Source organism: Anabrus simplex, chromosome 3 (genome assembly GCF_040414725.1).
Source record: "Anabrus simplex isolate iqAnaSimp1 chromosome 3, ASM4041472v1, whole genome shotgun sequence".
Lineage (NCBI taxonomy): Eukaryota > Metazoa > Arthropoda > Insecta > Orthoptera > Tettigoniidae > Anabrus > Anabrus simplex.
This window is the reverse complement of record NC_090267.1, coordinates 158541339-158568434: the sequence shown is the minus strand read 5'-3', so window position 1 is coordinate 158568434 and position 27096 is coordinate 158541339. Positions and strand designations below refer to the sequence as shown.

The following is a 27096-nucleotide window of genomic DNA, read 5'->3' as shown; positions in this document are numbered from 1 at the left end:
AACATTTTGTATGGTTACATGTGTGTATATTTTTAGACTGTCATGTGTAGAATTTTGTGTGGGTATAAAGTACTCATTATATCCTAAAATAGAGAAGGGTATATCCCTAATGAGTTGGGTTTCAGATAATATTATAATGTCTGGTTTATGGTCCAGTTGATTTAACATAACTAGCAGGCTATCAAAATTTGTTATCATGCCACTTATATTCAGGTGCATAATTCTCATTCCTGCAATATAGTGGATTAATTTGTTGAAGTCTTGAGGGGTGTTTACAATGCCTGTGGTGTTATCATCTTGTAAGGTAATCCCTAACTCATGATCTGATTTCATATCCATAGCCTAATGTGTAGTATTACTATTTGTAATTGCTTGGTGCACACTTCGAGAGAGAACTTCAATGTAAGTATATTTATGAATCACTTGGCTCAGGTATACATACCCTAACTTGAATCCTCAGTCTCTCAGCTTCGTAGGAGCTGCTGGTAAGTCAGCTGCAGTCTTGATTTGCAGTATGGGGCTGTCGTCATTTTTCCTCATGAAGATCTTCCCATTCTTGGTCCAAGCGAATTTGTAGTTCATGGAGTGCTTCATACTTCTGGCTAGCCAATATAGATTTTGGTTCTGTTTTGTTAGGTGTTCATTTAGATATACAGTTGTGTCCCCACTGACTTTAATATCTGCACAGAGAAGTTTCCCATGTTTTCTTTTCTTGTCCATGATCATGTTTTTCGTTTTACGCGAATAGAATTTTGCAATTATGAGAGGAATCTTCTTCCTTCCATCCTTATCTGTAGCCGCTGGGAGTCGATGGCAATATTCAATGTCCCGTTCAGGTTGAATTTCCACTCCAACTGCACCTGCAACTTGAGATACGATCTCATACACATTCTCATCCTTAGAGACTGGTATGCCGGCGATTTCTAAATTATAATTCTTAGAATACTGTTCAAGATCATTGATTTGATCCTTCAAATGATTATTTTGTTCTTTGAGAGCACTATTTTCAGCCTTGCTGTTGTTCACTTCGTTGGTTAAATGGTCTATGCACTTTTTAAGTTCACTGTTTTGCTGTAGCAGTTCATCAAATTTTCTGGACTGAAACTCCAGTGAGCTGCAGACATCTTTCAGGATTTGCTGCATATTGTTCACAGCATCACATAGGCTTGTATTGTCCGCTTTGACTTTATTCTGCTGAAAAGAGATTGAAAACGGTTTACACGAAGTTGGGTTATGTTTGCATTGTTTACAATGCCACAAAATTTCTCCCGGATTTGACAGCATTGCCTTAAAAACAGCATTTGAAACACGTGCACAGTTTAAATGGAACGTTTCACTACACTTTCCGTCACACTGTACATAATTCTCGTTCTCCTTGAGCGACACTTTGCAGGAACTGCACATAACATTGCTGGTATTGGGCGCCATGATGTCAATAATAGCAATAATGGCAGGTGGTATAGATACAAGATTACAGAACTTGCAGCAGTGGGCAGCTACTTTTGTATAGATAATCTAAAAACATTGAACTATTTACCTTTATGGGCTTTGCAGGGAGAGGAGCCAGATAATTTGTTGGATATGGATAGTTTAACATGGCCATATTACTGTAAATTTCTATCAGCCAGTCCTTAAGAGCAGACATATCACCTTGCTTCTGTAGTGGTTTACAGAGCTGCCATGCTGATGACAATCAAGCTCGTCCATCATCTGTGGCAGAAAATAAATAAACATATTTGACTGTGCATAACATTTTTCTTTCAGTTGTACTAATATCACAAAATACCAAGCTTTATCCGTATACCAGGTGCATGCATAAGTCTTTTCAGATTTCACTAAAAGATGGTGCCAGCAAACAGTACACAGGGTATGAATTTGACACATATATCAGTTTGTTCATCTGACATTAACCTATCAACACACACAAGTTGAGTCCTTCAAACACTAGTGTGTGTTGTATCATTCAGTGATCATGTTGACGTTTGTGCCTGAAAAAGAACATTTGTGGCACACATTGCTTTTCTTATTTAATCAAAAGAAAAAGGCTGTGGAAAGTCAACGTTTGCTAGTAGAAACATATGGTGAACACGCTCCATCAGTCAGAACATGCGAGACATGGTTTCGACAATTTAAACATGCTGATTTCAATGTGAAAGACAGTGCGCGCTCTGGTAAACCGCAAAAGTCCGAAGACAAGCAATTGCAGGCGTTATTGGATGATGACCCAACTCAAACTGAACAGCAATTGGCACAAGCATTAAATGTGTGACAAGAAACAATCAGCAGATGTTTATGAGCAATGGGGAAGATCAATAGACTCTGTAAATGGGTCCCACATGATTTGAATGAATGGTAAATGGAAAATCGCAAAGTCACTTGTGAAATACTACTTCATTGCCACAAAAGAGAATCATTTCTATGCCGAATTGTGATGGGTGATGAAAAATGGATTTATTTTGAAAACCCGAAGCTGAGAAAATCATGGCTGTCACCTAGCAAAGCCGGTCGTTCAACACCAAGGTCAAATTGCTTCGGCAAGAAGGCCATGCTTTGTGCCTGGTGGGACCAGAGTGGTATTGTGTATTATGAACACTTGAAGCCTGGCAAAACCATTCATGGATAACGCTATTGCCAACAAATGATTAATTTAAATCACGCATTGATCGAAAGACAACCAGAATGGGGCAGAAGATATGGCAAAGTGATTTTGTTACATGACAATGCACCATCTCCCACAGCAAAACCAGTGAAAAACACCTTGAAATCACTTGGATGGGACATCCTTCTGCACCCGCCTTACTCCCCCGACTGGTGCCATCTGACTATCACCTCTTCGCATCAATGGGGCACACGTTCGAGGAGCAGTACTTCAGCATTTTCGAGGAAATTGGAAAATGGCTTGACGAATGGTTTGCTGCAAAAGACAAGCAGTTTTTCTGGCATGGTATTCATAACTTACCTGAAAGATGGGAGAAGAATGTAGAAGCCAATGGCCAATATTTTGAATGAACAAAAAATGAATTTCCCTTGAAAATTACGTGTTTTCTTTACCACAAAATCCGGCAAAAACTTATGCATACATCTGGTAAATTACATTAACCCTTAACAATGGACATGTAGTCTGTGTGACTGTGGCAGAAATATAAACTAGTTCTTTTCCCCACAACACTTTCCTAGCTTAATCAAGTGTCCCCCATGTTCATCTTGCAGCCATTAGTGTCTCTGTGGCTGTAAGGATAGTCAGTTACATTTTATAGTGGTCCAAGTGGTTTGTAGCAGTCAGCAATGCTGTGTAACAATGAGTCATATGAGGTATATCAACACTTGGCCAAATTTGTGAATTTTGAAGACATAAAACAGAGTGGTTTGAAGAAGATGTAAGTGATGTGGAAGAGAAAGACAATGAATGAAATAGGAAGGGATCTTATTATCAATACCAAGACAGAAGCCGAGGAAGAGGAAGTGAGGAAGTGAGGAAAATGTACATTCTGAGTTTAACAAAAAGTTTTTAAACTGAAAATTTACTTTGACTCCTTTGTTGGACCTGCGGTCTAGGGATAGCGAGCCTGCCGCTTACACTAAGGTTCCAGGTTTGCTCCCGTGTCAGGACAGGTATTTTTCACCTAGATCTGGGGGATAGTTTGAGGTCCACTCAGCCTGTGCACGATCAGTCAACATGGTGAGAAAGCCAGTCTAGAAAGATAAAATGACCAAGAGGAGTCATTGCACTGACCACATGTCATATCTTAATTTGCAAGCCTTTGAACTGAGCAGTAGTCGCTTGGTAGTCCAAGGCCCATCAAGGCTGTGGTGCAATGGTGTTTTGACTCTTTTGTTAATATTTTATCCTCCAAAATAATACTAATATTAAGCAGTCACCGAGACCTCTCGTCCATGTTAGTGTTACATAATCTAAACCGTCCATTTTTAAGAGTTAAGGACACTATCAGACATGTTTGATTGACAAAGTCAATACGATAATGAATAAAGTAAATGAAACTTAACACACTCTTCTTCTTTTGCTACCACTTTTCCCACACCTGTGGGGTTGTGGGTTCGAACTGTGTTGCACATGTGGATTTGGCCCTGTTTTATGGCTGGATGTCCTTCCTGACGCCAACCCTATATGGAGGGATGTTATCACTATCGTGTGTGTCTGTGGTGGTTGGTAATGTAGTGTGTAGTCTGAGTATAAGAGAAAAGTGTTGGGACAAACACAAACACTCAGTCCCCGGGCCAGAAGAATTAATCAGAAGCGATTCAAATTCCCAACCCGGCCGGTAATCGAACCCCGGACCCTCTGACCTGAAGGCCACAATACTGACCATTCAGCCAATGAGTCAGACAATTGAAACTTATCACTCTGCTGAACTTAAAAAGCAGCAGTGAGCTTACGGTGAGCAGAGAGGAAAATAACAGGACGGATGGAAAGAGTCCAACTATGAAAATAGCAGTGAATGAATAGTTTGTGAATAACAGGCGAGTTATTCATATCTGTATGTTGGATATTCATTTCTGGGTTGAATGAGTTATGTTATTTGTTCTGAATGCCATCAAATAGTGCAGATGTATACATTCCTCAAAACAAGTCAAAATGCCAAGCCAAAGCACAGCAAATAAATCCAAGAATTCAGATATAACACAATCTTCATTTTCAAACCACTAAGTAGATTCAAGAGTCAAATAACTGACATCAACAAAAGCAGTTTTCCATACCAGAAATGAAGAACTCTCTTAACACATTAGAAAGATGCAAAGAAAACACCTGCTCTCTCTATCTCAAAGCACCAATATTCTCAGTGTACGGCACCTTTCTTGCTGCAATGTTGGTAACTGGCACAGTGTTTCTATGCCGAGAGTAAGGTGTTGAGGACAATCATACAGTTGAAAGCACTAATTTTTGTGTGTGTTTTTTCACATACTTGGGAGGAGCAAGGGAGTGATGTGAGTTGCACAAGTGGACACTTCGCTTCCTGATTCCAACAGTTATTGATGTCTGGAGACCTGTTATGTGAAATTTTTCCAAAATTCCATTTAATTATATTTTTGTGGCTGCACTAAGCCTCCAAATCATTCTGTGAAGACCACATAACAAAATATTCCATTCGAATTTCTTAAAACGAATTAACATTGCCATCTTGTATCTCATATACAGGGTGAATAAAAAATGCCGCACTTCTAGGTCAGCATGTAATTCCTCATCCCAATGCAAGACAAAAATTTCTGTAGTCAAATCGGATCTGGTGCTGTTGGAAAACAAGTCGAAAACAAGAAGCTGGTAACACTGTCACATCCTGCAGGGCATCGGAATGTAATACAGAAACGTGCATCATCCCGCTCTACCGTACCCGCCGTCGCAGCTCACTGAGTAGACTGCTGGGTTATCAACCCACATGCACCATGGAGCTACTGCTCGAATCTAAGTCAGGTTGTTTTTTCTTTTGTGTGTGTAACGTCAGCTCCTTAGTTCCCGTCGTGTAACTGCGTTTCTAAGCATGACATCCTGTTGTCACATGACAATTGTCGAACACACAACAATTTTGATCCATTCAACTGAATGCATGAGTTGACTAACCACTCAGTGCACAACCATAACTGGTCCTGTCAAGTGCATGTAGGGCAGCTTCCTGATGGAGTACACAAACAGCGAATACGTCAATATGCTTTTAGTGTTGGGTGCATCTGATAACCAAGCTTTTGCTGCTGCTCGTGAGTATGCAGCACGGTACCCTCAAAGGCGCCATCCCGATAAGAATGTTTCTCGTCGCCTTGAGCAACGCCTGCGGGAAACCGGTAAACTTCGTCCGCAAGTAGTGGACAGAGATCGTCCAAGGACTAGACATACTCCACAGAGGACAACATTCTTGAAGCCATTCATCAATCACCTCGGCGAAGTACCCGTGATATTGCAAGGCAGTTCCAGGTATCTCGCACACTGGTTGTTGACGTGTTGCACAACGAAAAACTTCATCCATATCATTACACGTTAACTCAACACCAGCGGCCAGAAGACCGCATTCAACGAGTACAGTTCCGTGAATAGCTTTTGCAACAAGTTGAAGATAACGAACATTTTATAAATGCGATATGGACTGACAAATGTAGCTTCACTCGGGAAGGTATTTTCAACCATCACAACAGCCATTATTGATGTGACCACAACCCACATGTCTCCTGTGAACGTGGCTTGCAGGCATGCTTTGGCATAAACCTGTAGGCTGGAATCGTGGGAGGAGTGCTTTTAGGATCTTACCTATTGCCGGACAAGTTGAATGCGACCCGCTATCGTACGTTTCTGGGCAATACTTTGGCTGATGCTTTAGAAAACATTCCACTTGGTGTTCGGCGACAGCTATGGTTTCAGCACGATGGTGCACCGCCACACTTTGGAATTACTGTGCATAACTGGTTAAATGAAACGTTGCCAGGGAAATGGATTGGTCGTGGAGGTCTGATGTTCTGGCCTCCATGTTCCTCAGACCTTAATCCACTAGATTTTCATTTGTGGGGACACTTAAAGGAACATGTTTATAGTACTCCACCCATGGATGTACAAGATCTAAGCATGCTGCACTGGCAATGGTGGATGCAGGTGTGTTGCGTAGGGTCCAGCAAAGTATGCTCCAGCGAGTGGCGAAGTGTTTGTAAATGCAATGTGGTCGCTTTGAACATCTGCTGTAAAGTGAACGTTGCTCGTATGTGTACGTACTGGCTCCGTGAAGATAAGACTGGACGTCACATGAACACTATGAAATTAGTATGCGTAGTATAATGGGCAATCCAGTGTAGCCTACCTACTGTACTGGATTGTGTTTCCTTGTACCGCATTGGATAGAGACGTTGTTACTGTATCTACTAGTATGTTCTATGTATTGACTTTATTTGTGCCATGGACGAAACAAAGTGGTCGTTTACATCGGTCAGAAGTTCACGTTATGTTTGTTAAATAATGTTATTTGCTTTATATCCCACTAACTACTATTTTACGGTTTTCGGAGACGCCGAGGTGCCGGAATTTTGTCCCGCAGGAGTTCTTTTACGTGCCAGTAAATCTACCAACATGAGGCTGACGTATTTGAGCACCTTCAAATACCACCGGACTGAGCCAGAATCGAACGTGCCAAGTTGGGGTCAGAAGGCCAGCGCCTCAATCGTCTGAGCCACTCAGCCTGGTCTGTTATGTTTGAATGTTTAACTAAAGGTAACTGTAACAGTAAGACAGAATATAATGTATTGCATAGTGGAGGTGTACATTGGATACAAATTGCTACATTAACTGAAAAAAATTGGCGCAAACACGACTCGAACATCGACGCATCCGCACAACCGGCTTTATGGCATTACCTCGTCTCACTGGGCTAATGAGACAGGTCCAGCAGAGCGCCGAATTCATGTGACCTGTGCTTGGCCATGCTGCACGCCATTACAGCATTGCTAGAACCTCGTTTCTTAACTCGGATTTCTATTAAATCTATTGGCGGGGCTAGGTTTTGCAAGATAAACTTTCGTCGTGAATTTTGACAAGGAACCGCATTACAAGTAATGAAAATCATTTTCTCCGTATTGAAAGAATCTTAATTTTTAATAATATAAGAAATTTACTTTAACTCAACCTACTCAATAAAAATAAGAAAGATAAAAAAGAAATTACCCATTCTTGTAAAAGAAGTTTCTAACATCAATCATTTCACCTCACTAAAGCAAACCCATGAATTAAGAAAAAAGGTGGACACCAATAATGTTATAGTAACGAAAGCCGACAAAGGCAATACTGTAGTCCTAATGAATAAACATGACTACATTCAAAAATATGGAGGATTTCTTTAACGACAATTCTTACTCAATAATCTCTAAAGATCCTACCTTAAAAACTCAACGTAGTCTGAAAACACTCCTAAAAAACTCGCCTTTCTTATTTAACAAACACGAATATCAAAAACTCATCAACATGAATAACAAATTACCCACTGTCAGATCATTGCCAAAAATACTTAAAAAGGGCGTTCCCATTCGACCCATCATAAATAGCCGAAACAGTCCGACGTACAAAACTTCACAATTCCTCCAGCAATTTCTCAAGAAACATTTTACATTCCACAACAAACACCCTATAAAAAACTCAATAGAACTATGTGAAACCTTAAATAAATTTAATTTACAACCTAACCACATAATGTGTTCTTTCAACATTACCCACATGTACTCGAACATTCCCGCTATGGAAACTATAGAAATCATATGAAATAATCTTTCCAAACACAGCACCTTACGTCTGTTAGAAATAGAAGAATGCTTAAAATTGCTAAATTTCGTTCTTCATAATAATTATTTCATTTTCAACAACAAGATACACAAACAAGAAGGTCTAGCCATGGGAGATCCCATCTCGGGAATACTCGCCGAAATTTACATGGATAATCTCGAAAATAGTAAAATAACAAATAGCATTAATGGACTGTGTATTTGGCTACGCTATATCGATGACACATTAGCAATAATAGATAAAAGTTGTAACAACAATGAAGACATACCAGCCAGCCAGCCAGCCAGCCAGCCAGCCAGCCAGCCAGCCAGCCAGCCAGCCAGCCAGCCAGCCAGCCAGCCAGCCAGCCAGCCAGCCAGCCAGCCAGCCAGCCAGCCAGCCAGCCAGCCAGCCAGCCAGCCAGCCAGCCAGCCAGCCAGCCAGCCAGCCAGCCAGCCAGCCAGCCAGCCAGCCAGCCAGCCAGCCAGCCAGCCAGCCAGCCAGCCAGCCAGCCAGCCAGCCAGCCAGCCAGCCAGCCAGCCAGCCAGCCAGCCAGCCAGCCAGCCAGCCAGCCAGCCAGCCAGCCAGCCAGCCAGCCAGCCAGCCAGCCAGCCAGCCAGCCAGCCAGCCAGCCAGCCAGCCAGCCAGCCAGCCAGCCAGCCAGCCAGCCAGCCAGCCAGCCAGCCAGCCAGCCAGCCAGCCAGCCAGCCAGCCAGCCAGCCAGCCAGCCAGCCAGCCAGCCAGCCAGCCAGCCAGCCAGCCAGCCAGCCAGCCAGCCAGCCAGCCAGCCAGCCAGCCAGCCAGCCAGCCAGCCAGCCAGCCAGCCAGCCAGCCAGCCAGCCAGCCAGCCAGCCAGCCAGCCAGCCAGCCAGCCAGCCAGCCAGCCAGCCAGCCAGCCAGCCAGCCAGCCAGCCAGCCAGCCAGCCAGCCAGCCAGCCAGCCAGCCAGCCAGCCAGCCAGCCAGCCAGCCAGCCAGCCAGCCAGCCAGCCAGCCAGCCAGCCAGCCAGCCAGCCAGCCAGCCAGCCAGCCAGCCAGCCAGCCAGCCAGCCAGCCAGCCAGCCAGCCAGCCAGCCAGCCAGCCAGCCAGCCAGCCAGCCAGCCAGCCAGCCAGCCAGCCAGCCAGCCAGCCAGCCAGCCAGCCAGCCAGCCAGCCAGCCAGCCAGCCAGCCAGCCAGCCAGCCAGCCAGCCAGCCAGCCAGCCAGCCAGCCAGCCAGCCAGCCAGCCAGCCAGCCAGCCAGCCAGCCAGCCAGCCAGCCAGCCAGCCAGCCAGCCAGCCAGCCAGCCAGCCAGCCAGCCAGCCAGCCAGCCAGCCAGCCAGCCAGCCAGCCAGCCAGCCAGCCAGCCAGCCAGCCAGCCAGCCAGCCAGCCAGCCAGCCAGCCAGCCAGCCAGCCAGCCAGCCAGCCAGCCAGCCAGCCAGCCAGCCAGCCAGCCAGCCAGCCAGCCAGCCAGCCAGCCAGCCAGCCAGCCAGCCAGCCAGCCAGCCAGCCAGCCAGCCAGCCAGCCAGCCAGCCAGCCAGCCAGCCAGCCAGCCAGCCAGCCAGCCAGCCAGCCAGCCAGCCAGCCAGCCAGCCAGCCAGCCAGCCAGCCAGCCAGCCAGCCAGCCAGCCAGCCAGCCAGCCAGCCAGCCAGCCAGCCAGCCAGCCAGCCAGCCAGCCAGCCAGCCAGCCAGCCAGCCAGCCAGCCAGCCAGCCAGCCAGCCAGCCAGCCAGCCAGCCAGCCAGCCAGCCAGCCAGCCAGCCAGCCAGCCAGCCAGCCAGCCAGCCAGCCAGCCAGCCAGCCAGCCAGCCAGCCAGCCAGCCAGCCAGCCAGCCAGCCAGCCAGCCAGCCAGCCAGCCAGCCAGCCAGCCAGCCAGCCAGCCAGCCAGCCAGCCAGCCAGCCAGCCAGCCAGCCAGCCAGCCAGCCAGCCAGCCAGCCAGCCAGCCAGCCAGCCAGCCAGCCAGCCAGCCAGCCAGCCAGCCAGCCAGCCAGCCAGCCAGCCAGCCAGCCAGCCAGCCAGCCAGCCAGCCAGCCAGCCAGCCAGCCAGCCAGCCAGCCAGCCAGCCAGCCAGCCAGCCAGCCAGCCAGCCAGCCAGCCAGCCAGCCAGCCAGCCAGCCAGCCAGCCAGCCAGCCAGCCAGCCAGCCAGCCAGCCAGCCAGCCAGCCAGCCAGCCAGCCAGCCAGCCAGCCAGCCAGCCAGCCAGCCAGCCAGCCAGCCAGCCAGCCAGCCAGCCAGCCAGCCAGCCAGCCAGCCAGCCAGCCAGCCAGCCAGCCAGCCAGCCAGCCAGCCAGCCAGCCAGCCAGCCAGCCAGCCAGCCAGCCAGCCAGCCAGCCAGCCAGCCAGCCAGCCAGCCAGCCAGCCAGCCAGCCAGCCAGCCAGCCAGCCAGCCAGCCAGCCAGCCAGCCAGCCAGCCAGCCAGCCAGCCAGCCAGCCAGCCAGCCAGCCAGCCAGCCAGCCAGCCAGCCAGCCAGCCAGCCAGCCAGCCAGCCAGCCAGCCAGCCAGCCAGCCAGCCAGCCAGCCAGCCAGCCAGCCAGCCAGCCAGCCAGCCAGCCAGCCAGCCAGCCAGCCAGCCAGCCAGCCAGCCAGCCAGCCAGCCAGCCAGCCAGCCAGCCAGCCAGCCAGCCAGCCAGCCAGCCAGCCAGCCAGCCAGCCAGCCAGCCAGCCAGCCAGCCAGCCAGCCAGCCAGCCAGCCAGCCAGCCAGCCAGCCAGCCAGCCAGCCAGCCAGCCAGCCAGCCAGCCAGCCAGCCAGCCAGCCAGCCAGCCAGCCAGCCAGCCAGCCAGCCAGCCAGCCAGCCAGCCAGCCAGCCAGCCAGCCAGCCAGCCAGCCAGCCAGCCAGCCAGCCAGCCAGCCAGCCAGCCAGCCAGCCAGCCAGCCAGCCAGCCAGCCAGCCAGCCAGCCAGCCAGCCAGCCAGCCAGCCAGCCAGCCAGCCAGCCAGCCAGCCAGCCAGCCAGCCAGCCAGCCAGCCAGCCAGCCAGCCAGCCAGCCAGCCAGCCAGCCAGCCAGCCAGCCAGCCAGCCAGCCAGCCAGCCAGCCAGCCAGCCAGCCAGCCAGCCAGCCAGCCAGCCAGCCAGCCAGCCAGCCAGCCAGCCAGCCAGCCAGCCAGCCAGCCAGCCAGCCAGCCAGCCAGCCAGCCAGCCAGCCAGCCAGCCAGCCAGCCAGCCAGCCAGCCAGCCAGCCAGCCAGCCAGCCAGCCAGCCAGCCAGCCAGCCAGCCAGCCAGCCAGCCAGCCAGCCAGCCAGCCAGCCAGCCAGCCAGCCAGCCAGCCAGCCAGCCAGCCAGCCAGCCAGCCAGCCAGCCAGCCAGCCAGCCAGCCAGCCAGCCAGCCAGCCAGCCAGCCAGCCAGCCAGCCAGCCAGCCAGCCAGCCAGCCAGCCAGCCAGCCAGCCAGCCAGCCAGCCAGCCAGCCAGCCAGCCAGCCAGCCAGCCAGCCAGCCAGCCAGCCAGCCAGCCAGCCAGCCAGCCAGCCAGCCAGCCAGCCAGCCAGCCAGCCAGCCAGCCAGCCAGCCAGCCAGCCAGCCAGCCAGCCAGCCAGCCAGCCAGCCAGCCAGCCAGCCAGCCAGCCAGCCAGCCAGCCAGCCAGCCAGCCAGCCAGCCAGCCAGCCAGCCAGCCAGCCAGCCAGCCAGCCAGCCAGCCAGCCAGCCAGCCAGCCAGCCAGCCAGCCAGCCAGCCAGCCAGCCAGCCAGCCAGCCAGCCAGCCAGCCAGCCAGCCAGCCAGCCAGCCAGCCAGCCAGCCAGCCAGCCAGCCAGCCAGCCAGCCAGCCAGCCAGCCAGCCAGCCAGCCAGCCAGCCAGCCAGCCAGCCAGCCAGCCAGCCAGCCAGCCAGCCAGCCAGCCAGCCAGCCAGCCAGCCAGCCAGCCAGCCAGCCAGCCAGCCAGCCAGCCAGCCAGCCAGCCAGCCAGCCAGCCAGCCAGCCAGCCAGCCAGCCAGCCAGCCAGCCAGCCAGCCAGCCAGCCAGCCAGCCAGCCAGCCAGCCAGCCAGCCAGCCAGCCAGCCAGCCAGCCAGCCAGCCAGCCAGCCAGCCAGCCAGCCAGCCAGCCAGCCAGCCAGCCAGCCAGCCAGCCAGCCAGCCAGCCAGCCAGCCAGCCAGCCAGCCAGCCAGCCAGCCAGCCAGCCAGCCAGCCAGCCAGCCAGCCAGCCAGCCAGCCAGCCAGCCAGCCAGCCAGCCAGCCAGCCAGCCAGCCAGCCAGCCAGCCAGCCAGCCAGCCAGCCAGCCAGCCAGCCAGCCAGCCAGCCAGCCAGCCAGCCAGCCAGCCAGCCAGCCAGCCAGCCAGCCAGCCAGCCAGCCAGCCAGCCAGCCAGCCAGCCAGCCAGCCAGCCAGCCAGCCAGCCAGCCAGCCAGCCAGCCAGCCAGCCAGCCAGCCAGCCAGCCAGCCAGCCAGCCAGCCAGCCAGCCAGCCAGCCAGCCAGCCAGCCAGCCAGCCAGCCAGCCAGCCAGCCAGCCAGCCAGCCAGCCAGCCAGCCAGCCAGCCAGCCAGCCAGCCAGCCAGCCAGCCAGCCAGCCAGCCAGCCAGCCAGCCAGCCAGCCAGCCAGCCAGCCAGCCAGCCAGCCAGCCAGCCAGCCAGCCAGCCAGCCAGCCAGCCAGCCAGCCAGCCAGCCAGCCAGCCAGCCAGCCAGCCAGCCAGCCAGCCAGCCAGCCAGCCAGCCAGCCAGCCAGCCAGCCAGCCAGCCAGCCAGCCAGCCAGCCAGCCAGCCAGCCAGCCAGCCAGCCAGCCAGCCAGCCAGCCAGCCAGCCAGCCAGCCAGCCAGCCAGCCAGCCAGCCAGCCAGCCAGCCAGCCAGCCAGCCAGCCAGCCAGCCAGCCAGCCAGCCAGCCAGCCAGCCAGCCAGCCAGCCAGCCAGCCAGCCAGCCAGCCAGCCAGCCAGCCAGCCAGCCAGCCAGCCAGCCAGCCAGCCAGCCAGCCAGCCAGCCAGCCAGCCAGCCAGCCAGCCAGCCAGCCAGCCAGCCAGCCAGCCAGCCAGCCAGCCAGCCAGCCAGCCAGCCAGCCAGCCAGCCAGCCAGCCAGCCAGCCAGCCAGCCAGCCAGCCAGCCAGCCAGCCAGCCAGCCAGCCAGCCAGCCAGCCAGCCAGCCAGCCAGCCAGCCAGCCAGCCAGCCAGCCAGCCAGCCAGCCAGCCAGCCAGCCAGCCAGCCAGCCAGCCAGCCAGCCAGCCAGCCAGCCAGCCAGCCAGCCAGCCAGCCAGCCAGCCAGCCAGCCAGCCAGCCAGCCAGCCAGCCAGCCAGCCAGCCAGCCAGCCAGCCAGCCAGCCAGCCAGCCAGCCAGCCAGCCAGCCAGCCAGCCAGCCAGCCAGCCAGCCAGCCAGCCAGCCAGCCAGCCAGCCAGCCAGCCAGCCAGCCAGCCAGCCAGCCAGCCAGCCAGCCAGCCAGCCAGCCAGCCAGCCAGCCAGCCAGCCAGCCAGCCAGCCAGCCAGCCAGCCAGCCAGCCAGCCAGCCAGCCAGCCAGCCAGCCAGCCAGCCAGCCAGCCAGCCAGCCAGCCAGCCAGCCAGCCAGCCAGCCAGCCAGCCAGCCAGCCAGCCAGCCAGCCAGCCAGCCAGCCAGCCAGCCAGCCAGCCAGCCAGCCAGCCAGCCAGCCAGCCAGCCAGCCAGCCAGCCAGCCAGCCAGCCAGCCAGCCAGCCAGCCAGCCAGCCAGCCAGCCAGCCAGCCAGCCAGCCAGCCAGCCAGCCAGCCAGCCAGCCAGCCAGCCAGCCAGCCAGCCAGCCAGCCAGCCAGCCAGCCAGCCAGCCAGCCAGCCAGCCAGCCAGCCAGCCAGCCAGCCAGCCAGCCAGCCAGCCAGCCAGCCAGCCAGCCAGCCAGCCAGCCAGCCAGCCAGCCAGCCAGCCAGCCAGCCAGCCAGCCAGCCAGCCAGCCAGCCAGCCAGCCAGCCAGCCAGCCAGCCAGCCAGCCAGCCAGCCAGCCAGCCAGCCAGCCAGCCAGCCAGCCAGCCAGCCAGCCAGCCAGCCAGCCAGCCAGCCAGCCAGCCAGCCAGCCAGCCAGCCAGCCAGCCAGCCAGCCAGCCAGCCAGCCAGCCAGCCAGCCAGCCAGCCAGCCAGCCAGCCAGCCAGCCAGCCAGCCAGCCAGCCAGCCAGCCAGCCAGCCAGCCAGCCAGCCAGCCAGCCAGCCAGCCAGCCAGCCAGCCAGCCAGCCAGCCAGCCAGCCAGCCAGCCAGCCAGCCAGCCAGCCAGCCAGCCAGCCAGCCAGCCAGCCAGCCAGCCAGCCAGCCAGCCAGCCAGCCAGCCAGCCAGCCAGCCAGCCAGCCAGCCAGCCAGCCAGCCAGCCAGCCAGCCAGCCAGCCAGCCAGCCAGCCAGCCAGCCAGCCAGCCAGCCAGCCAGCCAGCCAGCCAGCCAGCCAGCCAGCCAGCCAGCCAGCCAGCCAGCCAGCCAGCCAGCCAGCCAGCCAGCCAGCCAGCCAGCCAGCCAGCCAGCCAGCCAGCCAGCCAGCCAGCCAGCCAGCCAGCCAGCCAGCCAGCCAGCCAGCCAGCCAGCCAGCCAGCCAGCCAGCCAGCCAGCCAGCCAGCCAGCCAGCCAGCCAGCCAGCCAGCCAGCCAGCCAGCCAGCCAGCCAGCCAGCCAGCCAGCCAGCCAGCCAGCCAGCCAGCCAGCCAGCCAGCCAGCCAGCCAGCCAGCCAGCCAGCCAGCCAGCCAGCCAGCCAGCCAGCCAGCCAGCCAGCCAGCCAGCCAGCCAGCCAGCCAGCCAGCCAGCCAGCCAGCCAGCCAGCCAGCCAGCCAGCCAGCCAGCCAGCCAGCCAGCCAGCCAGCCAGCCAGCCAGCCAGCCAGCCAGCCAGCCAGCCAGCCAGCCAGCCAGCCAGCCAGCCAGCCAGCCAGCCAGCCAGCCAGCCAGCCAGCCAGCCAGCCAGCCAGCCAGCCAGCCAGCCAGCCAGCCAGCCAGCCAGCCAGCCAGCCAGCCAGCCAGCCAGCCAGCCAGCCAGCCAGCCAGCCAGCCAGCCAGCCAGCCAGCCAGCCAGCCAGCCAGCCAGCCAGCCAGCCAGCCAGCCAGCCAGCCAGCCAGCCAGCCAGCCAGCCAGCCAGCCAGCCAGCCAGCCAGCCAGCCAGCCAGCCAGCCAGCCAGCCAGCCAGCCAGCCAGCCAGCCAGCCAGCCAGCCAGCCAGCCAGCCAGCCAGCCAGCCAGCCAGCCAGCCAGCCAGCCAGCCAGCCAGCCAGCCAGCCAGCCAGCCAGCCAGCCAGCCAGCCAGCCAGCCAGCCAGCCAGCCAGCCAGCCAGCCAGCCAGCCAGCCAGCCAGCCAGCCAGCCAGCCAGCCAGCCAGCCAGCCAGCCAGCCAGCCAGCCAGCCAGCCAGCCAGCCAGCCAGCCAGCCAGCCAGCCAGCCAGCCAGCCAGCCAGCCAGCCAGCCAGCCAGCCAGCCAGCCAGCCAGCCAGCCAGCCAGCCAGCCAGCCAGCCAGCCAGCCAGCCAGCCAGCCAGCCAGCCAGCCAGCCAGCCAGCCAGCCAGCCAGCCAGCCAGCCAGCCAGCCAGCCAGCCAGCCAGCCAGCCAGCCAGCCAGCCAGCCAGCCAGCCAGCCAGCCAGCCAGCCAGCCAGCCAGCCAGCCAGCCAGCCAGCCAGCCAGCCAGCCAGCCAGCCAGCCAGCCAGCCAGCCAGCCAGCCAGCCAGCCAGCCAGCCAGCCAGCCAGCCAGCCAGCCAGCCAGCCAGCCAGCCAGCCAGCCAGCCAGCCAGCCAGCCAGCCAGCCAGCCAGCCAGCCAGCCAGCCAGCCAGCCAGCCAGCCAGCCAGCCAGCCAGCCAGCCAGCCAGCCAGCCAGCCAGCCAGCCAGCCAGCCAGCCAGCCAGCCAGCCAGCCAGCCAGCCAGCCAGCCAGCCAGCCAGCCAGCCAGCCAGCCAGCCAGCCAGCCAGCCAGCCAGCCAGCCAGCCAGCCAGCCAGCCAGCCAGCCAGCCAGCCAGCCAGCCAGCCAGCCAGCCAGCCAGCCAGCCAGCCAGCCAGCCAGCCAGCCAGCCAGCCAGCCAGCCAGCCAGCCAGCCAGCCAGCCAGCCAGCCAGCCAGCCAGCCAGCCAGCCAGCCAGCCAGCCAGCCAGCCAGCCAGCCAGCCAGCCAGCCAGCCAGCCAGCCAGCCAGCCAGCCAGCCAGCCAGCCAGCCAGCCAGCCAGCCAGCCAGCCAGCCAGCCAGCCAGCCAGCCAGCCAGCCAGCCAGCCAGCCAGCCAGCCAGCCAGCCAGCCAGCCAGCCAGCCAGCCAGCCAGCCAGCCAGCCAGCCAGCCAGCCAGCCAGCCAGCCAGCCAGCCAGCCAGCCAGCCAGCCAGCCAGCCAGCCAGCCAGCCAGCCAGCCAGCCAGCCAGCCAGCCAGCCAGCCAGCCAGCCAGCCAGCCAGCCAGCCAGCCAGCCAGCCAGCCAGCCAGCCAGCCAGCCAGCCAGCCAGCCAGCCAGCCAGCCAGCCAGCCAGCCAGCCAGCCAGCCAGCCAGCCAGCCAGCCAGCCAGCCAGCCAGCCAGCCAGCCAGCCAGCCAGCCAGCCAGCCAGCCAGCCAGCCAGCCAGCCAGCCAGCCAGCCAGCCAGCCAGCCAGCCAGCCAGCCAGCCAGCCAGCCAGCCAGCCAGCCAGCCAGCCAGCCAGCCAGCCAGCCAGCCAGCCAGCCAGCCAGCCAGCCAGCCAGCCAGCCAGCCAGCCAGCCAGCCAGCCAGCCAGCCAGCCAGCCAGCCAGCCAGCCAGCCAGCCAGCCAGCCAGCCAGCCAGCCAGCCAGCCAGCCAGCCAGCCAGCCAGCCAGCCAGCCAGCCAGCCAGCCAGCCAGCCAGCCAGCCAGCCAGCCAGCCAGCCAGCCAGCCAGCCAGCCAGCCAGCCAGCCAGCCAGCCAGCCAGCCAGCCAGCCAGCCAGCCAGCCAGCCAGCCAGCCAGCCAGCCAGCCAGCCAGCCAGCCAGCCAGCCAGCCAGCCAGCCAGCCAGCCAGCCAGCCAGCCAGCCAGCCAGCCAGCCAGCCAGCCAGCCAGCCAGCCAGCCAGCCAGCCAGCCAGCCAGCCAGCCAGCCAGCCAGCCAGCCAGCCAGCCAGCCAGCCAGCCAGCCAGCCAGCCAGCCAGCCAGCCAGCCAGCCAGCCAGCCAGCCAGCCAGCCAGCCAGCCAGCCAGCCAGCCAGCCAGCCAGCCAGCCAGCCAGCCAGCCAGCCAGCCAGCCAGCCAGCCAGCCAGCCAGCCAGCCAGCCAGCCAGCCAGCCAGCCAGCCAGCCAGCCAGCCAGCCAGCCAGCCAGCCAGCCAGCCAGCCAGCCAGCCAGCCATGATGGAGAACAGGAGTTTGACATGCCGGAGGGCTGTTGAGTACAAACTGAATGAAGTGGGGAAAAAATCTAATGCTCGTGCACGCATAAATAACTGTACATAGTAGTTTTAATAAACTTAGTTGACAGTAAAATACACCACCTCTCTGAGTAGTTTTAGTTTAAAGGATGGTGATAACCTCTAACAATATTTTCATCAATACAGTACAGGGTATTTACTTCATTTTCTATCTTAACAATCATCAAACCAATTTCTATTTGCAATCTTTATCTAATTTGCATTATGTTTGGAAAGGATCAGATACTTTGGAATCACCACTGCATTTGCAATGAATTTGGAGTCCTTACAAACATTACAAGCTATGAAGAAAGTAAAAGGAAATTAAAAATTTGCTCAAAGGAGGAACTGACAACTTCAGTATTTGCTGCTTACTGAGATACAAGCTAGTAGAATAGGATTATGAAACCTAATTTAAAAAAAAATACAGTACTTAAGCACTTATTTCTCCATACAGGATTTTCTTTCCCTCATGAAGAGAAGGTTTACAAGTCTGTAACTTACCTGAAGGTGTCACATTATTGATAGCTTTCCAAGATTTGCGTATGGAATTGGAACATTCTGGGGATGCTGCTTCAAAATCTGATGTAACAATTTGGTAGAAGGCTTCACACGGTGTCAGGCCTGTAAATTGCAGAACTGGGGCAGATGCAGCAATAGATCTAAAAATATTACAACAACAACAATAATAATAATAATCATCATCATCATCATATGATGATAATGTTATTGTTTTTATGTCCCACTAACTACTGTTACAGTTTTCAGAGATGCCAAGGTGCCAAAATTTAGTCCTACAGGAGTTCTTTTGCATTCCGATAAATCTACTGACACGAGGCTGATGTATTTGAGCACCTTCAAAAACTACCAGATTGAGCCAAGATTGAACCTGCCAAGTTGAGGTGAGAAGGCCAGCGCCTTAACCATCTGAGCCACTCAGCCCGGCACTGACACATGATTAGATATGAAACATCATATTTCACCTCAAAAATAATAAAGCACCAGGAGAAGATGGCATAATCGCTAAAATGCTCAAGATAGGAGACAAATTACTGATTGACAGAATACAAGCCATGATTGTGAATATATGGGAGAGTGGAGATTGGAACCTGTAGACTGGAAAACTGCAAAAGAGCAACAAGACGGATCCAAATAATTACCAGGTCATTTCACTTCTGCCAATTTTGTATACAGAGTTCTTTCACGTGCCCCACTCACCAGATTGGAACAACAGACAGACATAAGGTGGGTTTCCAACCACATCGGTCATGCATGGAATAGATATGGAACCTTCAGGTGATACTCCAGCACCCCCAGTCGAACCGCATAGTGATCACTTTTGTAGATTTTTAAAAAGCATATGACTCAGCTGACTGTAACACTCAGTTTAATATACTTTGAGAATATGGCTTTGACAGCAAAACAATCAGATATGATAAGAAGCTTTTGAGCTTTATCTTTATTAGAGAAGTCTTGCTTGTGAACAGATGTGATTTTCTCCTGAAGACACAGAGCAAAGTTATCTGCAAAATGTAACAAATTTCACCTTGTTTTGTGACATGGTAAAGGCCCAAAAGCGTATTATCATGTCTACAATGACAGACCACAAAAGCATCAATCTAAACATAATCAAATTAATCCAACAAACTTTGACGGGTACAATCTCTAAAATTAAATTCATGGGCAAAATATGATCCTTTTGCAATCAAAACTGGTGTTAGCAAGATGATGGGTTGTCCCTACTCCTGTTCATCCTATTTCTAGATAACATCATTGTGGCAGTATAAAGAGTGAAATGGGAATGGATTGAAATGTTGTAATTTATTGTTTAAAAAATTACTTTTTTGTTGTATAAGATTTTATTTTGTTTGGACATTTGGACTTGGAAGAATTCTGTTTAAGAGACTTATGTGTTGTATCAAAATTATAATTAACTGGTCAAAATTTGTGAAACGACGTTATGGAAGCCCGTTGCCTTTTGTGTAAAATAAGACTTTTCTGGAACATTTATCACTGTTCAGCAAGAATGAAGAGACTTTTGATTGGAGAAAATAAGAGTTAATGTAATTGGTGAATATGAAAGTTGAAGGTGAATTCCGTATTCGGATTGGTTCTTGTTGGTGGTTGCACCATTTCCTGTTTCTGGATCTTACCCCGCTCCTTCGATGGGAGCGAGGAAGGATCTGTGTCTTTGATCATCTGTCCATCTTAGTGAGCGGACGTGCTCCTACCTTGGACCCCTCGTGGGGAAACCTGGTCTCAGGGGAAGCACTGTTTTTACGTTTATTTCGGTTTTCAACTTCATTTAAATGTAATAATTCCTTTTTTTATGCAAGAGTTTATCCTCGAGTTTCACGTTCACTGCTAAATTTGTCGAAATGACTTAGCTTTTCAGCTAACAAGGGACCATCAATCAATGTTAAGAAAACTTGAAACCAATTTATACATCATCCAAAAGAGCACATTGAAATATGTAAAATCGTCTCATATTATATCCTATCGTGCATGTATATACGAGTTACAGGGCAGTAAAGATGTGCGGGTGGGGGTCGTCAGTGTCCATTCGGAGTGAAGTTATTTTGAACTGCTGGCACAATGTAAGGAGAAGCGGGCAAGAGAGAGGGAGACAGCACTGCGTGAGCTGTGTATGGGTCTTTCCGAAGTAAGCTTCTACCTATAAAATGAACCTTCTTAATGTAGTGAATGCATTATATAATCATGTTAAAGAAAATAAATTCCACCTCTCAGTTTTAGCCAAAGAAAATGAGACAATGTTTCAGTATTTAGTAGATATATCAGAGTCTAATAGAGAAATAATATATACGCAGACTTTAGATATTAATGAATACGAACCAGGATCTGAAAGAATGTTAGTGCCTGACGAATACAGATCTTCATCACAAGAATCTATTTCACCTTCATCAAAACAGGAATCAACATCAGAAGGTCCACAGAGCCTGGAAAAACAGAGCAGAATGGTCATTGGAAGAAAAAAGAAAGATTATAAACACGTAAAATAGATACAAAATTTAATCCACCTTCTCAAACTTAACAATCATGCAATGTTTACAAAAACATTACAATATACTATTACAAGGTACTAGTTTCAGTCCTATAAGGGCTATCATCAGCCTAGCCAAGATACAACTAACAGCTGTTAGTTGCACTCCACCGGCAAGCTTGTTTCACATTACGCACAAGGATCATTTGGTTCCTATTGCATTGGGAATATTCCTTTGTAACACAGCAAGATTTCAATATATCACAAGATATGTCCAACAGTTTTATCAACATTTAACCTCCGTTGTGGATTTATTGGACATCACGCAAAATAATTTCCCTCTGCGCCAATGTTGAACTTCATATCTTCTAGAACTCAATAGAAACATTGGACATTTTTTAAAAATCCAGCATAACCCAAGCATTTTTTAAATGTGCAACCTGAGACTGTTCATCAAATAGAGCTTATTTTATTGAATTTTGAGATAATTGTTGATTAATATGTAATTTTATGAGACGTATATCAAAAAGATTTTATTTGTCTCTGATCAACATAACATTGCTGCATCTACAACAGTTCATATATTCACCTTTTTATATGTATATCATTCCACCACATCCCCAGTCCATTCTTTTATCTTTCATCTCACCGCATAACTCTGTTGTAGGACTATGGTATATACATATGTATCTTGGCTAGGCTGATGATGGCCCTTATAGGACCAAAACTAGTATCTTGTAATAGTATATTGTAATGTTTTTGTAAACATCGCATGATTGTTAAGTATTGAGAAGGTGGACCATATACCCTTCGAGAATTAAATGCTCTAAGCATACACCCCGCCTGCATTCTTCCTTCCCCTGACAAGCCCACATCGTCTTCCAAGGCTCCTCCCGAAACCCTCACACTTGTTAAACTCTAGAACTTACTGAGGGCTCTCCTGCCAGCATCCGACCGCCTAATGACTAAAGAGAAAACATCGCGCTTGCTGAACGGATGCCACGGTCAGACAGCCTTTGCCATATCTTTGAAAATAGGAAAGCGAAACGTTTACAGCCGAAACAATAAAGATAACATTGTATAACTGAATAACACATCACCGTAAGTTAGACTTTGCTACATTTGTCCATCTCTTTATATAATCAGTTACAGAGTGAAATTATGTTACGTGTTTTAGTAAAGGCGGCGGGGCGGCACCCAAAAGCCCATCGTGCACGAACCGCCACTGCCCACTTCTCCTCCAGGCAAATACCGGGATGGTACCTAACCTAAGGCCACGGCCGCTTCCTTCCCTCTTCCTTGTCTATCCCTTCCAAAGTTCCTATCCCCCGCAAGGCCCCTGTTCAGCATAGCAGGTTAGGCCGCCTAAGCGAAGAACTGGTCATCCTCCCCAGTTGTTTCCCCCGGTCCAGGGTCTGAAGCTCCAGGGCACTGCCCTTGAGGTGGTAGAGGTGGGATCCCTCGCTGAGTCCGAGGAAAAAGCCAACCCTGGAGGGTAAGCAGATTAAGAAAGAAAAAAAAGAACAATACGATCCAGGTCAACAAGTTTACAGCGAATGATATATTCAGTTAACAAAAATCGAATTTTCGAGATTTCTTAGAAAATAGATTCAACAGATCTGCTGGTTTATACAATTATGTCTCTGTGTATTTACTGTAGTTTAATGTCAGGTTCTGTTCTGTTCTTCTTCTTCTTCTTCTTCTTAATCTGAAGGTTGTTTTCCATATTTTCTCATTTTTACACGAGGCAAATTTGCTGGGGCTATACCTTAATTAAGGCCACGTTCGCTACCTTCCCAATCCTAGTCCTTTCTCTTCCTTGTGTCGCCAAAAATCTTGGATGTGTTAGTGCGACGTTTAACAAGAAGCTAATAAATAAATAAATAAATAAATAAATAAATAAATAAATAAATAAATAAATAAATAAATAAATAAATAAATAAATAAATAAATAAATAAATAAATACATACATACATACATACATAAATAAATAAATAAATAAATAAATAAATAAATAAATAAATAAATAAATAAATAAATAAATAAATAAATAACCAATAAAACATTATTAATAACATGATTACTTTATTAATTCATTGACTTGAGGTACGCAGTTCATTTTGGTCTAAAATACTCAGTGGATCAAGCGCTTTCTTTTGAGGTAATAACTCCTTTAATTGGTAGATTCTGAGAAAAGTTATGAGTACATTTGTCTCCATGGTGAAGATCTTTGAAGGACTTTTTAACAGTTAGGCGCATAGTGCTGTTCCAAGAAAAGGTTAATTCAATTTCTTTGTGTGATGTATTTCCCACTGTTTTGTTGACATAATATTACATTCTATTACCACAGCAGATCATGTGCTTTATTGCATTCACTCGAAACTTTGCAAATATATCCGTGAGGATAGTAACGAAAAACACCATAGGCCTACTTTGTACATTGCGGGTGGAGCCAGCGGGAAACTGATAGTAATTTATTATTGTTGTTATATAAAAGAAAACTACTTTATTTTAATACCAGTTCAATTTGTTTTATAATGAATAGTTATTGCATTGTTTAAATATAAAGCAATAGTTATCGCTATCATATTATTGCAAAGTATTTCGGGTATTTTCAGGTGTGAGAGTTCGGGACTTGTAACTAGTAGAACGTAAGTTCAATTCAAAGTTACTAAGGTAATGGGACCAGTAGATGACACTTTAAGGGAAATTTCAGACACAAATATTCATATTGAATTTCATGTAGGGTGAACTATTAAATTTATTATTGATTTGTTTACTTCAGTAATCCCTTTACATAAAAATATAATGAAAGTAATAAATGGATTCTTTCCCAACTATAAAATCGAACAAGAAAAACAGGTATGACAAGTCACCAGTAGATGGCATCTGTCTTTAGCCATTGCGCCAGTAGTTGACACATCATGACACCAGTTGTTGACAGTTTGTTTATAAAAAGTTACTAACCCACAAACTTTTCATTATTCATATATAGAAAACTTTAAATAAAGGGAATACAAAGCAATACTGAAACAAGTTTATATCATTGAACCAGATATCTTAAAATGTGCGATATTTATTAATTTCTGATATTCGATAGTGTCCTCTGTTAGTGTACAATTTGGGGCTTGAAATCACTTCCTTTATATCTTCCTTATCATACCAACACACATCGTCAGATTTTGGCCACTTCCATGCATTAATTCCTGCCACAGCCATTACTTTGATATATGCCCGATTTGTATCTAGCTTCTAAATAATTCCAGAATAATATTCACCCTCATAATCACATATCACATAAGCTCCCTTACGTAAATTTGTTGGGGCACTTGTCAAAACACGTTCTTCTCATTCACTGTCATTTTCTGGAATTTCAGTCAACTTAAGCCCCTTCTTAGCTTTTTTCATTTCTAATTCAGCACATTTTTTTCTTTATAGTTGCTCTTTCCCCTTTCAATCTCTCTGCTTCATCTTTTGCTTTTTGCTTCCTTTCCTGGAATAACTGCCAATCTTTTGATACCACAACACTTGGAATTTTTTCTTTCTTTCTTTTTGGTGTTGTTGAAGGTAGTTCTTTAGGGTAAAATAACGCTCGTTTGAAGGGAGAAGGGACATTGCTTGTGGAACATTCTGCACCAGTAGCATTGGTATGATGATACCTATTGTCCTCAAGTGAAGGTTGCAGTGTTGGAGTGATTGAAATATTTTCAGTTGGATATAGATTCTGTGTTGATGTTAAGGGGATGGGCTGAAGATCTGATGATGATCCTTGAGTTGGTGACTGAGTTGTGGAAGGAGAAACCTCTGACAATGACAGTTCATTTTGAGGTATATGTGCTGTGTTTTCCTTTGCAACTGCCAGAATAGTAACTTGATTCATGACAGTAGGTGTGGGATCAAGCACTGGTATGTCCTTATAGATTACTCCTCAGGTTCAGGCGAGTGGTCTTCAACAATTTCCACCAACTTCCTCCACAATAAAAATAAGTTTCTGTCCTCTTCTTTAATGACTTCTATACAGCTGCCACAGTTCTTTTTCTGCTTGAAGTATTCAATTTTACTTCCACCAATTTGTTTTTCCATTACTTCTATGGCTACTTGGTATTCATGCCACATGCTGCTGGGTTGCTGAAACACTCAGACTTCTTCCTTCCCTTCAGTGGAAGGAATCCTAGAAAAATCAATGGCGTTTGGATGCTTTGGATGCATATGCTTAATTCCTGGTGCCTCTTCATGAATGATGTGTACCAGGATTTGCTAGGTTTACCATCAGTAAACAGATTGTCATGCTTTAATTCGTGCACTAATCGTTGCACGCTCACTAAGCATTCGGTTTTTTGTTATTGGGAAACCAGCTTTTCACATTTTCACTATCCAGTCATTCTTCATTTAGAACACTTGGTGGGTCCATTTTTCTTCTGAAAGGCGTTTGTTCACTCTTGCATTTTTTTGCAAATGTTCATCAATGTTACACGTGGAACACAAAATCAAGTAGCTGCAGTGGTATATGGTGTGTCCTTCTTAACTGCTTCGATGGCATTTTGCATTGACTCCAAGGAGTATTTAAAAAGTGATCCTTTCCCCCTGGCAGGCATGATAAGATAAATACAGGACTCTGAAATTAATAACAAAAGCAATGTTTAGCTCAGAGCATGACCTGCAAATTGAACATACCTTCAACAAACTGTAGCAACTGAGCTATAACGTTACTTTATCAGAAATGTATATATGGAATGCACTTAAACACACATGTACCTAAATTTGATAACGTTTAACAAATTCTGTTAATTCCGACTGAAGTTAAATAGATCAAAACAGGCCATACCCTCTGTCCTAAGTGTGCGTATAACCGTGTCATGATTTATAGGCGTACATAGATTGCTACTTATCATTAATGTAATATTCCATCACCTTTAAGTTTTCCTTTCCTTCCTACAATATAATTTACCAATTAGAGATTGATATGAACTACTGTATTCACCAGAATTTGCTATCACATTGAAGTATGCATATTCAGGCTGTCATGTCAACTACTAGACCCATGAGGTCTTGTGGACGGGTTGAGAAGATGGCATACCCTGCCAACTACTAGTCCGCTAGCTATATTAGGGACCAATAGATGACACTAACAATATATTTCTTCAGTCGTAGTTATAACTTCCGAATATGCTAATATTACACTCCCCAAAGAATGTATTTGGTAAAAATGAATCAAATGACCAAGATACAACAAAACCCTGCCCAGCAACATATCTGTATTGTTACTTCCTAGTTAACACTAACTTTAAGCAGACGCCATTTTTACATCTAATGCTCATACGGCTCTTTATAAAACCTCCTTGGAAATATGGAGAAGGTACTAATATATTTCACTTTATTTCATATGCTGCACTCTGGAATCATAGAAGGGAACTATTGATTGAAAACGATTATAAATTCCCTTACAAGCTTAAGAATTGGTTTAACATCTGCAAGTGCCATCTACTGGTCCACTGTCATCTACTGGTCCTTTTACCTTAATGTTTCGCAAATATTTTACAACATTCCTGGAAAAATCCAAATGTATTTTGTGTAAAATACTATTCGGATATTTGAATAATACTTATGAATACAAAACATCTTTGAATTATAACTTCTTATACCTTGCACCAGGGTGCAGTACATAGTTTTTAGTGGTGTCCTCTGTGGAAGAATGTCCAAACTTCTTGATGAATGTTAAATAAAACAATTAGAAATTTACTCAGGTTAGGAAACGGTACAATAACAAAATTACTCAATATTTTAGTGGTGAGCTTTTCTGATTAAAGTTCCAAGTTGGTGTAGTTTCAGTTTCACTGTTTTACCAATAGAGGAGTTAATTTAGGCGCTAGATTTGAATGCGCGGCGTTGAGGTGTACCTCCTGGTACAGATCTCCCCCTCCCCAAATGTCCATCCTTAGAGTGACACAGAAGAATTTTGAGAAAACCTTTTTTTTTGAAGAGAAAAAGTTCTAATTTTTTTTAAGTTGATAGGTAGAAGGTAGTTTAACTCCAGCTTTAGAGTGTCTTTGTTGTAGTAGAATATGAAATACATGTTGATAAATTTGACGGCCTGACCTGCCGCCGCTGCCGATATCCAGTTGAGGTCGCCTGGCCCCTCAAGTACCCTCAGATACACCTCTCCAGCTACTATGAGAGGGGTAGTCGTGGTGATGGTCGCCGCAGATTAGAAGTATATGTCCAGTTCCCAGATTAGTTGGTGGTAGAGTCACCGCACTTCAGCCTTTGCCGGGAAGATGCATTGCGGCGCGCTGTTCAGAAGGAGGCCTTACTAGAGCGAAGAGGGCCCTTTCTTCTCTCTTGTGTCCCACACAGGATGTTACACTACGGCGGCAGCCAGCTGAGGGGGCACTGAAACAGTAAGATCTCGGCGACAGAAAAGTGTTGTTGCAGACCTGAGAGTACGATTTTTATTGGTGATGCTGAGTGGCGGGCGGCGTGGAACGTGCTTGTATGCCAATGGTGCGGTTATGCAGAAGACGGGAGTTTGGTAATGGCCACTCAGGAATTGACAGCAGGAAAACCGGAGGGGAAGATCGTATGTAACAGGTCATATACATAATTACCTACGGGACTCAAA

The 27096-nt window shown here is 50.5% G+C and overlaps 1 protein-coding gene across 1 annotated transcript in view; it reads right to left on the bottom strand.

Annotated features, from left to right (window-relative positions):
* LOC136866710 (lysosomal Pro-X carboxypeptidase-like) overlaps positions 1 to 26484 on the bottom strand; it is an 83519-nt gene extending 57035 nt beyond the window's left edge. Inside the window, exons 1-4 of the mRNA XM_068227035.1 lie at positions 26251 to 26484; positions 20329 to 20432; positions 17980 to 18137; positions 1538 to 1710 (exon numbers count right to left, since the gene is read on the bottom strand). Of these exons, the coding sequence (XP_068083136.1) occupies positions 1538 to 1645 (108 nt within the window). The 5' untranslated portion in view covers positions 1646 to 1710; positions 17980 to 18137; positions 20329 to 20432; positions 26251 to 26484. The remainder of the gene's footprint in view (positions 1 to 1537; positions 1711 to 17979; positions 18138 to 20328; positions 20433 to 26250) is intronic.
* Between the last annotated feature and the right edge of the window lie 612 nt (positions 26485 to 27096).